The sequence below is a fragment of the Arachis duranensis genome, chromosome 4, assembly GCF_000817695.3.
Source record: "Arachis duranensis cultivar V14167 chromosome 4, aradu.V14167.gnm2.J7QH, whole genome shotgun sequence".
Lineage (NCBI taxonomy): Eukaryota > Viridiplantae > Streptophyta > Magnoliopsida > Fabales > Fabaceae > Arachis > Arachis duranensis.
This window is the reverse complement of record NC_029775.3, coordinates 10,095,462-10,107,753: the sequence shown is the minus strand read 5'-3', so window position 1 is coordinate 10,107,753 and position 12,292 is coordinate 10,095,462. Positions and strand designations below refer to the sequence as shown.

Below are 12,292 nucleotides of genomic sequence, written 5' to 3'. Positions count from 1 at the left end.
ATTTATAAAATTAATTATTAGTAAAAAATTAAACTCTTTTATATAAAAATAATAACTAAAAATTTATTATTTGATTTTTTTATTTACAAAGAGACCCAATCTTTTTAGTTAATGAAAATTTTTATCTCTTGCGATATTTTTATAAAGTAGTTTGATTTTATATTTTCATAATATCGTTATTAACAAAAATACTAGTTAAAGTAATAAAGACTTAACCAAAAATAAAGAGAGAAATTAAAAATTTTAGGGATAGATGTGAAGTCAGCTCAGTTTGACTTTGAATATGGAGTAATAATAAGTGGACCTAAGTGCTCTCAATAGCATAAACACATACATTCACTCACTCAACACGCGCAGGATCTAATGTTCAATCGATAATAATTAAGATCAACAGAATTTTTATGGATGAAAATTGATATACTTTGAATATTTGTTATTCCTCGGCTCTATTCCATTGTCTTTATTATTAGTCACTATTTAGTAGTTTAGACGTAGTATTATATATAAATGTGACGATATAAATTAAATAAAATAATAAGCTTGCTTAATGGCCATTACTAGGGGATCGGAGTTGTGTGGTTTGAATAGGTTTTGAGTCAAAAACTCATTTGATCCGAATATTAATTTTATTTGTGGTGTAATTTAGATTGGATGATTTTTTTTTAAAAAAGTTCGACCTAATTCAATTTTAAACAGTTTGAATTGGATGGATTTGAAGTTTTCTAAATTAAAAAAATTAAATATTTATAACAAATCTTAAAATCAAAATTTAAATAACCAACAATAACATAAAAAGTCTCAATAATATTTTAAAAATCAATGATAACATAACAATAAAAATAAAATTATAGATTAATTAAAATAAATAAATAAATCACATTTTGAACATAAAATATTTATTAAATAATAATAATAATACGTGAATAATATAAAAATACATAACAAATTGAACAAATTATAAATATAATTGTAAATATAATAATAAAATAATAACATTATAATAAGTTTATAACACATTATGCGATTTTGATTGGACTGGATATCGATTATGAAAAATAGATTTGAAATCCGATTCGATCCAGCAATTTACAAAAAATAAAATCCAATCAAATCCAAATTAGTGCGATTTTAATCGATCTTCAATTTGAATTGAATTGAATAAACGGTTTAATTTAAATCGGTTTGGATATAAATACTCTTAACCATTACTCCACCTCTAGATGAAACTATATATATTTTAAAAATTTAATAAGGGAGTTATTTTTTGGACTAACATCAGTTAATTTTTTTTACTAAATTTTAAAATCTAAACTTTAATTAAATTCTAACTTTAAATCTTAAATTGTTTGAAAAAAATAAAATAAAAAAATAGTTTTACAATAAAAAAAAATAATGCTAACATAGGCTACTTAAAAAGTGATTTCTTATATTCTTCGTACGATGACATAATTAATTAATCTAAATTCCCGATGATGACGTGTAAATAAAGGATTACTATGTAAGTTGATTATCATTTTATCACAGCTATCACCATGACATGTTCATTCACAATTGTAATTAAGATTTATATACTAATATATGCATAACACAAAGAACAAGCTAAGCAGAAGAAAACGACAGTAACTGTAATGACAAAATTATCTTTTTTCTTTTTTAGAGAAAAACAAAGAGGATGAAAGAGACTAATAGTATTATTTCATAAACATGATTTTGATACTAATTGAACACTTGCCTTGCTTAATTACTTTGCGTATGGGTGCAACTTTCATAGCGTTTAATTAGAAAATGTATATTATGTTATTAACAATTATGACGGTGCATTCCTTCCATGAATTTGTCTATGAATGCAACTTTTGTCTACGGTATGCAAAATCTTGAGAGTGACACAAAAAATGGTGATAAACAATTGTAAAAGCAAAAGAAATGGTTTAGTTTTAATTTATATATTATGTTGTCTATTTGGATAATCATATTTTCATATTAATTTAATTTTTCTTCTAATAAAAGTTTGATTATTATAAATACGTTTCAAAATTTTTGCATAAATTTGTAGTAGTAAATCATAATGAGAAATAGTAAATAAGTATTTTTGTGATTAAATTTTAACTAAATTTCTAAACAAATTACTGGTTTTATTTTTTTAATAATAGAAGTATAAAAGTTTTATGAAACACACAAACTTTTTATAAATACATAAAAAAATTTAACAAAAATACTTTTTTTAAATATATAAATTATTAAATAAAAACACAGAAATTTTATATATATAGCAAAATATAAAGAAGTAAAAAAAAGTTGTTGAAAACGAAAAAATACAACAATAACATAATTCTTTAATCTATCTCAGTTTTTGTAATTTTTTAAGACACTTAATTAAATAAAATTTAGTAAAATAATAACTTATACACTTCACACTATTCAATTATACACTATAAAACATACGTGTAATATAATTTTACAATGTGGCATATAAGTATTAGTAATATTATAGGATTAATATAAATTAAAATTACTGATGATAAATTTTTTCTCTGAAATTAAAAAAATGATGCGAATAATGAGCATGCTGTCTTAGTGTGTAGCTTTGCTTTAGGAAATATAGATCATCTTTATTCAATTGTGAAAATTCAGGTGCAGTCGACTTCACGTACAATCAATTTTACGTAAAATTGATAATTAAAAGCCGTTAAATAATTTGACTAAATTTTTATCTAACAATTTTCAACTATAATTTTACGTAAAGTCGGTTGCACTTAAATTTCTACTTTATTCGATATTTTTTTTCATCTAAATCTATTACATAAAGGGAAATGATTAGACACGTGTAATTAGATGTGTTTTAATGTATGCTAAAAGTTGGCATGTACAATGAATGTATATAGCTAGCTATAGGATAATATGATATCAATATCAATATCAATATTTTGAAAAAATAGAAGTTTGGAAAAAGTTTTTACCCGAAAGAATTATTGACAGTAGTTTTCACATGTCCCTTCAAATTCATAGACTTCATACCTAACATAAGACAGGCATTATCAAATATCTAATCTAATGTGGTATATATAGGGCCACATATTTAATTCTTTTTTTATAGAGAAAATACGTTCACATTATTGAAATTCATTATTATTAATTATTTTTTACGTATATATATGGCACATGTGCCATCAATCTTTTCCTATATATAGGGCCAGAGTTAAATTACTTTTTTTGTGGTTAAAAAGATTCAAACTTTAGTCAGATAGTGTGTGATGGAATATATATGGTCCTGTTTACCTAATTTTGGTATACCAAATTAAACAACACTACTAAGTGTCCATAAGACCTTCAATAAAGTTCCAATTCATAACTGTTTCATTCTATCTTCACTCCCATCAAAACCCTGTTACATTCTCCCATCATTTGTTTTTTGCTTTCAACACCACGTTAATTACCATAAACATCTTCCTCATCAACCTTGTAAAGTTATAATGCAATTATATATTAGTAATCACAATTTCTAAATAGCATTAATTATTTTTTTAAAATATTTAGTAAAAAAATTAACCAAAAAAATTACAATTTATTTTATTTAGTATTAATTAATTATTAACAATTAATAAATATAGAATAAGCTAAATTATTCTGGCTGATTTTTTTCTATCTAACATTATCGATTATTTTCAATGTCAAATGAAAACAGAAATATTTGATAACAAAAAAAAATTAGTCAAAAATAGTTTAAAATTATTTTATTTAGTCTTTATTAATTCTAACAATAATAAATATTAAATAAGACAAATTTTGATTTTTTTTTATTTCTTTAACATTATTATCGTTATTAAAATAAAAAGGAATAACATTAAACATGATACATGAAATTAATTAAGTAACAATAATAACTTATCTCAAACAGAACATTGATTATACTGGTAAACATAGCAATAAGTTGTGAGATATTAATGCAAATTAAACATCACAGAATTAAAGAGCCGCATTTTCTCTAATAGAACCATTTATTTTTTATTTTTATTTATTTATTTATTTTTAACCAAAGATAGGAAGACTCAAATCTGCGACTTTTTAGGTGAGTATGGGAAGACTATGCCATTTGAGTTATAACTCATTGGTATAAAACTATTTAATTTAGTTTCAACGTAAAAGACCAATGTAATTTTAGTCCATACTCTAAACTAACCTTATACAGGGTTCATTTGTTTAAGCTTTCATAGAGAAATCAGTACTTTTATTTAAAGAAAATAACAACTTATTTTATTTTTGGAGTTATTTCTTTATACTTTTAAAAAATGTAGAAGTAAAAAATAAACAATTTTCTGTGTTTTTTGAGAAACATGTTGAAACCTGTTTCTGGTAGCTGTCACAACTAACATAACTAACAAATCAACTAATAACACAGAACTAATTTTAGTTTGTCCCTAATTAATTTGAGAAAGCTAGGTGGGTGTAGAAAGAGATTTTCGTTAGTGTATCTATCAACTAATGATCTTGAATAGGAATGTGTTGAACACAATGCAGTCTCTAGCTAACAATGGACTGATTTAAGACAAAATATTTTGACTTGTTATGAAAAACTGGATAAGCAGTTATAAGAGTATTGTGGTTTGATTATCATAGAAAATTACAAATTTGATTAGATATATACAGGGTATGTATTCTTATCTCAAGAGAACAAGTTTTAGAATTACATTATCTCCATTGTGGACAAGATATATGAATTTGTCAATTATCTTTACCTGTATTTATTACATTCTAACATAAATATAACTTTTCATATCATCTTTAGGTCCGTATACCTATTATTATTATTATTATTATTATTATTATTATTATTATTATTATTATTTAAAAACGCTAATATGCAAAATACTCTCTTTTGGACTATTGGTTAACTCATCATGTAGGCACAACACCTCCTCTACTTGACGTACACATACATCTATCTCTCACACTCACTTGAACATGGCTTTTAAAGCCACTTTTTACATTCTGATTGTTTTGATCATTTAATATTTTTTTAGGATGTTCACATAGATCGGATTGATTCGGATTTGGAATAAAATGATAATTAAATTTATTAAATTTTAATTGGTTTGGATTAGTTCGAAGTTGAGCTTTTTTTAAATAAATTTAAATCGATTAAATCCGGATTAAATTAGTTCAGATAATATTTTTTAATTAATATTAAACTAATTGGATAATTAAGTTAGTTCAAATTTTGTGATTCCAAAACTAATACCTAAACCAATTAAAATTCGATTTAATTGAGTCTGACTCCATTGTACTCAATTATCCATAAAGTCTAGAATCAATATAACGGAGTTGGATCAATTTTAAACAGATAATCAAATTATCTATATTCGTAAATACTTCTTCTTTTAATTTTATTTTTGAAGATTTTTTGTTCACTATTCTTCATCGGACCACCATTATACTAATCTCACTTACCGTCTTTTGCATATAATGTGAAGTTTATGTAATAAATTTTTGCTCTGTCAACAAATTATTAAATTTTAAGTTTTAAATTTTGATTAAAGGTTAGATATTACTGATATTATAAATGATTTTTTTAAAGATTAAATTATTAAATATTAAGAGCAATGCTAGGGGCCAGCAATTTTTGTGATTGTTAGCCATCAACTAGCCATCAATGATGATTTGACGGTGTGAGATTGGTGTGAGATTTCATCCAATGGCTCACCTTCCTCTGCTGGTTACATGCTGGCCAAAATTCAACAAAACTGCTGGTCCCCTAGACTTTTCCAAATATTAAATATACAGAAATAATTATGTATCTAACAACTAGAGCATTTACACAAAATCTACTTTTAAAAGTTTTCACGGAAAAAATATTATCTGGAGGGAAAAAAAATACCCTAAATTTTGTAATAGGTGGTCCTTGTTTGGGTTGAAAAAGAGAAAACTGAATTTGTATATATGAAATTGTTGGAAGAGCTGTGGAAATTTTGAGATAGTGGTATGGTTGATTTATTTATAAAGAAGGAAAAACCCTTACATATAGCTAGTTACATATATGCCAAAAGATGCATGAGTGGCATGTTCAAAAACATTCTTTTCTTTATGGAAAGATAGAAAGAGAGAAAGAAATGAGAGTGAGGAGGTGATTGAATGGGTCGAAACGTTTCTCCGAGAAATGCGGCTACTTGCCGCCTCTTTTGTTTCTTGTCAATTGTTTCATGGAAATGACCATTCTACAACCCCTTTCTTCTTTTTCATATATAATCATTATTAACAAACACAGTGGCACAATTTGACCCTTGGATCCTGCTTCTTCTTATATCTATCTCTCACCTCTACACTTGTGTCTTTTTTATAAACTGTCATCATTATAGTATTATTTGTGAAATTGGACGGAAGCTAAGAGTAAGATGGAGGTTAATTAAATGAAATAATATTTAAAGGAACCAATAAGGTTGCCTTGCTTACACTTGTGTTTAGTTTATTAGTATTATACTAATACACAGAGGTACCCATTTGTTTGTTGTTTAGTTTTAAAAATGGGTTCTCTTTCTCTCTCTCTGCTCAAGTTGCGTGTGTGGGAGTGGGATGGAGGTGTTTATGTGTGAAAAGTCAGCGTCTTCTCTCTCTTGTTCTTCTTCGTATAAACCTCCTCATATCCTCTTTTGTTTGAGAATCGAGAAAAGAAAGAAAGGTGTATCTGTATAAAGCTACTGTAATTTAATTTGCTTTTTCGTGCTTCTTAATAGCCATAATAACTCTCCCCACAAAAACACTCTAATCCTATATATTCATAACCCCGTAACGGCGTAACCAACTGAATTACTCAATATCCTTGCATGCTTCAATTCTTCACGTCTTCCACATGACAACAGAATAGAAGCACTTCGTTCTTCATTGTTAACGGAGAAGGTGGAAAAAGCATGTGCAGCAGTAGCGTCAGGGCACCAATGGAGAATAATAATAATTACAAGCATCAGGGTGATTTAACCGATATACTCCGTGGAGGACCATACGGCGGTGCTGCCACTGCTTCCGATGAACCGCCCTCTTCATATCACTGGCAACAGCAACTTGAAAACGATACCACCGCCTGCTACTTTGGGGATCCATTTTCAACCATGAGAGATCCTTTCCTTCACCAGCTCCACATCCCTCCTACTTCTTCCTCCTCTTACTTCGAAGAACCACCGCTACCACCGCCACCGCTGCCGCCGCCGCCGCCTACCTTGCCTACTCCATGTTATAACAGTTATGGTGGTGCACACCTTCAACATGACATGAGATCTTCCTCCTCCTCTTCTTCTTCCTCTTCTTCTTCAATTAGCTGCAACAACATATTCTCGAACATGATTCAGATCTCTCCCAGCACTAATAACACTTCTTCTTCTTGTTCCTCTTCGTCTTCTTCAAAATTAGCCATCTCTTCCTCTTCTTCTTCTCCTCCTTCTATGCTCTCAAATGTTAACGCCATGGTCAATGCAACATCAATCCCCTCCAACAAGCAAGATTGCCATCTTCTCGACAACGCTTCCGCACTTCAGATCTCATCTCCGCGCAATCCCGCTCTTAAGCGCAGGTATTCTTCCTTGTTTTTCTTATGATGAATTTTGTGAAACCAAAAAGAAAAAAAAAAGCATACAAATTAATTAATTATTATTATTATTATTCGAGAACTCGAGAATTAAATTTTTAATTTTAATTCTGATGTAGTATATATAATTTTGGGGCCGGGTGTTACTGTAGAGAAAATAGGGTTTGGCATGAGTTAGGTACTTGTTGAATTCATTCATTTAAGTGTATTTTTCTTTTCCTTATGTTTTCCAAATTTGTTTCCGTTGACTGCACATACACACAGACTCCGCTTCAATTAGTTTGGTTTGGAGGGAGATTCAATTGTTTCTTTGTTTCTTTGTTTCGTAGGGTTTAATCCACCTGAAAAGGTACAGTTACCTGCGCTATAGCTATGCAAAAACTGAGCTTTCAAGCAGTTAATTGTTTCGACCAGCTACTTTTCTTTTCCCACCTGAAATGTCCTATTCATTTCATCGTCATCCACCATCATACGGACAAAAACTTAACCCCCTTGCTTGCTCTTCAATTTTCAAAAATAATAATATTTTTGAGATCTTACTTGATATGCCATGTAAATGTTACACTATATAATATGTATAACATAAAGTAATTAAATTAAATTAATTGAGTTAAATTAAATGTATGTGTTGTATGTGCAGGAAGAATCAGGCGAAAAAGGTGGTGTGTATTCCTGCACCAGCAGCTGCAAACAGCAGACAAACTGGAGAGGTTGTTCCTTCAGATTTGTGGGCTTGGAGGAAATACGGTCAGAAACCTATCAAAGGTTCACCTTATCCAAGGTAACTACTTCATTCACATTCTTAATTTCTTTTTCTTTACCTCCTTATTAATTACAATAACATCCATCAAATATTAATTAAAAAGTAAAAACACGCTAGCTAGATGCAACAATTAATAATGTACACATATTACTATCAATATGTGTATGTATTCTTATAGTAAGTTATATAATATTGCTGACCTATAACTGAAATCATCAATTTCTTGCAGTGTACTACTGTGTCTCTTCCATGTTTCTTGACCATTCAACACTCTCACACCTTCGAGGTTTTAAAAAACACAACCACATACTATTCAACAAGCTTCAGTTAATTTCTTTAGCAACCCAAAGTTAAAAGCAATATCTCCTTTTAATTATTATTGATTGAAGAAATGACATTGTCAATTTATCAAAGTTATACACTTTGATTATTGTTGGTGATAGAGAGGTTAAATTTGTGTTTCTTAAGATGAATAAGGCTGTGACATTAATTATTATTTATTTTTATTATTATTAGGGGATATTATAGATGCAGCAGCTCAAAGGGTTGTTCAGCAAGGAAACAAGTAGAGAGGAGCAGAACAGACCCAAACATGCTTGTTATTACTTACACTTCAGAGCATAATCATCCATGGCCTACTCAGAGAAACGCTCTTGCTGGTTCAACAAGGTCTCAGCCATCCAAGAACAACACCAATGCTAATATTGCTTCTTCAAAGAATTCAGAAACCTCAAAGGTTTCTGGTAATAATAACAAGCCAAAGGAGGAGAATAATAATCAGCAGCATGAGAGAGGCAACAACAACAGTCAAGGAGGGAGTGCTTCAGTAGTGAAGGAAGAGATGGATCATCATCATCATAGCAATCATGATCTTGAGCTTGAGTTGGATAATGATGAAGAATTCAGTGATGGACTTTCATACAAGCCATCAATGATTGAAGAGGGTAGTAATAACAATAACCAATCTTCTGAGGATTTCTTTGCAGATTTGGGAGAAATTGAAGCTGATCCATTGAACCTGTTGTTCAGTAGTCATCAAGGTTTCAATGCAGGTGGTGGTGGTGGTGGTGGTGGTGATAATCAAAGGGAATCCAAGGCCTTAGATCCATTCAATCTCTTTGATAATTGGTCTTCAGGAGACACTAATAACAACAACTCATCATTTGAAGAACCTAATAATAAGGGAAGGTTATAACAAAGACCTTCAAAATCACATGAAAAAAGCACCCTCTAGTAGTTAATTACATTGTGGTGCAATATCATCATTATTGAAGGTCATGTTATATATACACCTCTCTTATGTTATGGTTTTCTTTAAACTGATTCATTTTTCTAGTACTAGTCAATTATGTATTTATTATTTTATTATTATACAATAAAGTGTATTTTTTGTTGAAAACGAAAAAATTGCACTTTATTAAATAAAATAATGAATACATAATCATCTTCTAATTGATCATCAGTGTTGTCTTTGAAATGGGTCATGCGGCCTATGGAAGAAGATTTGATGATTTGAGAGAGAGATTTTCAAACCTTTTTCTTTTCTTGTTATTTACCAGAACAACAACAGTTACAAGAGAGTGAAAATGAAAAGGAAAAAAGAGAGAGAAAGAGTGCTGGTTGATTGGAAGCAAAACCAAAGGAGTGCCCACATTCCTTTTGGGAATATTGGTGGATGGGACAGAAAGCTGAGGAACAGAAGGTTTGAACAGTTGATGGCAAGTACAGTCACTTATATATGAATTGTATTGTGTATGTGAGAGACATGATTCGAAAGCTCAGTGATGAGGATGGAGTAGTAGATTAGATTGATGATAAAAAGGAGGATTCATCTTTTCAAATTTCAAGTAGTGATGGCCACAATTATCTGAACCCTCCATAGCTTCTTCACTTTCCTCTCATGTCTCAAAGAAAAGAGTGGAGTTCGGAGATGATCATCAACAATTTGATCAAAGAAGACAAAAGCATATAATATAATATAAATAGGGTTAATTAAAGTTATATATTATATTTTTTATAGTATAATATAAAGCTTGACTTTTCATATCAGTCATCTTCTACTAATCTAGGGATGTGTGACATAAGGGTGGGAAAATGCATGCTTTGGTTCCTCGGCTTTCTGTTTTTCTTTTATTATCCACCAACTTGTGTTCCTTGTTTTCAATTTATTATTAATTTCTTTCTTACATTGCTAGTTAACTTGATTACTGCTTATTATTATTGTTTCATATATACTATTACAAGAAAAATTGTTTATTTTGTATATTCATGTACGTGGACCTTCTTAATTATTGTTATGATTTTAGATAACAAGGTTCCAGCAAAACGAGGTTGGCAATTAATCATTTTGCATGTGCATGATCCCTTGTTTCTGAATTTAATATTTTAGGGTCCTCGATCAGTTTAAATAATTATAATATACTACTATTAAGTTTGGATGATTGTAATGCATAACATATATATAAATCATATAACAGCTAGCGAGGAACCTGCATCTTCCTTAGTATTAATTTTATGCCTCATGATTTGTAATTTGTCAATGCTTATGAGATAGAACAGAACTTTACTAATTAATGCAAATGTTTGTAATAAATTACTGGATTATTTAATTTACTAATTATTTTGGCAACTGTCACAATAAATTTCAGCGTTTCTTTTTTAATTAAAATTTCAAAATATTCAGTTAAGAATTGCTGGTGAAGAGATAAAACTGTTTTGGCACATAGATTAAAGATTTGCATTATTTTTCTACAGTTGTGAGGGTGAATTATTATTACTTTTTTCCGGGAACAGCAGTGATGTATATGATCCTATTTAGAAATGAGACACCCTTTCTATTGTAAATGAACTTTAATACTGTATGTACCAAAAACTGTAATAAAATTTTGTAGTATAACATAAGCATTTATTGACACAATGTACATCTACACATTATTCTTGTTCACACACACACATGACCATAAATAATTGTTGGAAATTTCGATAGCCAACAAGTTAAGGAATGTCATCCTATATTATTGTCCTCAAGTTCTTTGATGGTTAAAATTTTTATTTTTCTCCCTAGTAAAAAAATTTAAACTTGAGACCTTATTGAAAGGACGAATAACAACTATTTTTTAACTAAGTATTGCACGTACTTAAGAAAAAATGAAAATTAAACTTGCGAATAAATGTAAGAACTAACTTTGAATTGGTCAATATTAGTTTGTTAACTTTCTATTATTGTTAAATTATTTTTTTATCCTCATTTTTGAAAAGTTTAGGATTTATGGATTAGAATTTAGATGTTATAATTTAGGATTTAAAATTTAAACAAAAAATAATTTAAAAATATTGAGTGATGTTAACAAAAAAACAAAATTGGTTTTTAGTTAAACTAAAAAATTATATATATATATAATTGACACACTTGTTGACTTCAAAAATTATTAAACATACACTTTTCTTTTACAAATTAATTACCATATATAGCTCTATCAAAATAATTATTTTGGTTATTCCTAAGAACCTACTTATTTTTCTATATTTGTGATAATATAACATGAGCCTATTTACAGAAGAAATTATTATTGGATATTTAAACATAAACATTCTTCATGCAATTGCAATATATAGACACATGTGCATGTTAATGTCAAATGCATTATATGATTATTAGCGGTTATATGGTGAAGGTGGTACTCTATATATCTTGTGTCTAAAATGTGACATTTTATGCCTCAACTCAACACCTTCAACTGAAGCCACATATCTCCAATTCATAATGGAGACAACTTTTATTTTGCTCAAGCTAAGTTATTGGCTTTGGTCTTGTCAAATCCATGAACTTTATTAGTGAATTCCATTCTCACTCTCCTTACAAAATAATGAAGTCACTTCCCTAGACAAGCTGAGGAAAAATAAAATAAAATAAAATAAAGTCCAATTGGTGCTTTTGCAGATTAATGGGGTTACCTTCT

At 28.8% G+C, this 12,292-nt stretch overlaps 1 protein-coding gene across 1 annotated transcript; it reads left to right on the top strand.

Annotated features, from left to right (window-relative positions):
• Positions 1-6,508: 6,508 nt before the first annotated feature.
• LOC107483275 (probable WRKY transcription factor 35) lies at positions 6,509-10,659 on the top strand. The gene is made up of 3 exons (XM_016103907.3): positions 6,509-7,555; positions 8,211-8,351; positions 8,850-10,659. Exons 1-3 carry the CDS (start codon positions 6,900-6,902, stop codon positions 9,526-9,528), a joined length of 1,476 nt encoding a protein of 491 aa, XP_015959393.1. The 5' UTR covers positions 6,509-6,899; the 3' UTR covers positions 9,529-10,659.
• Positions 10,660-12,292: the final 1,633 nt, after the last annotated feature.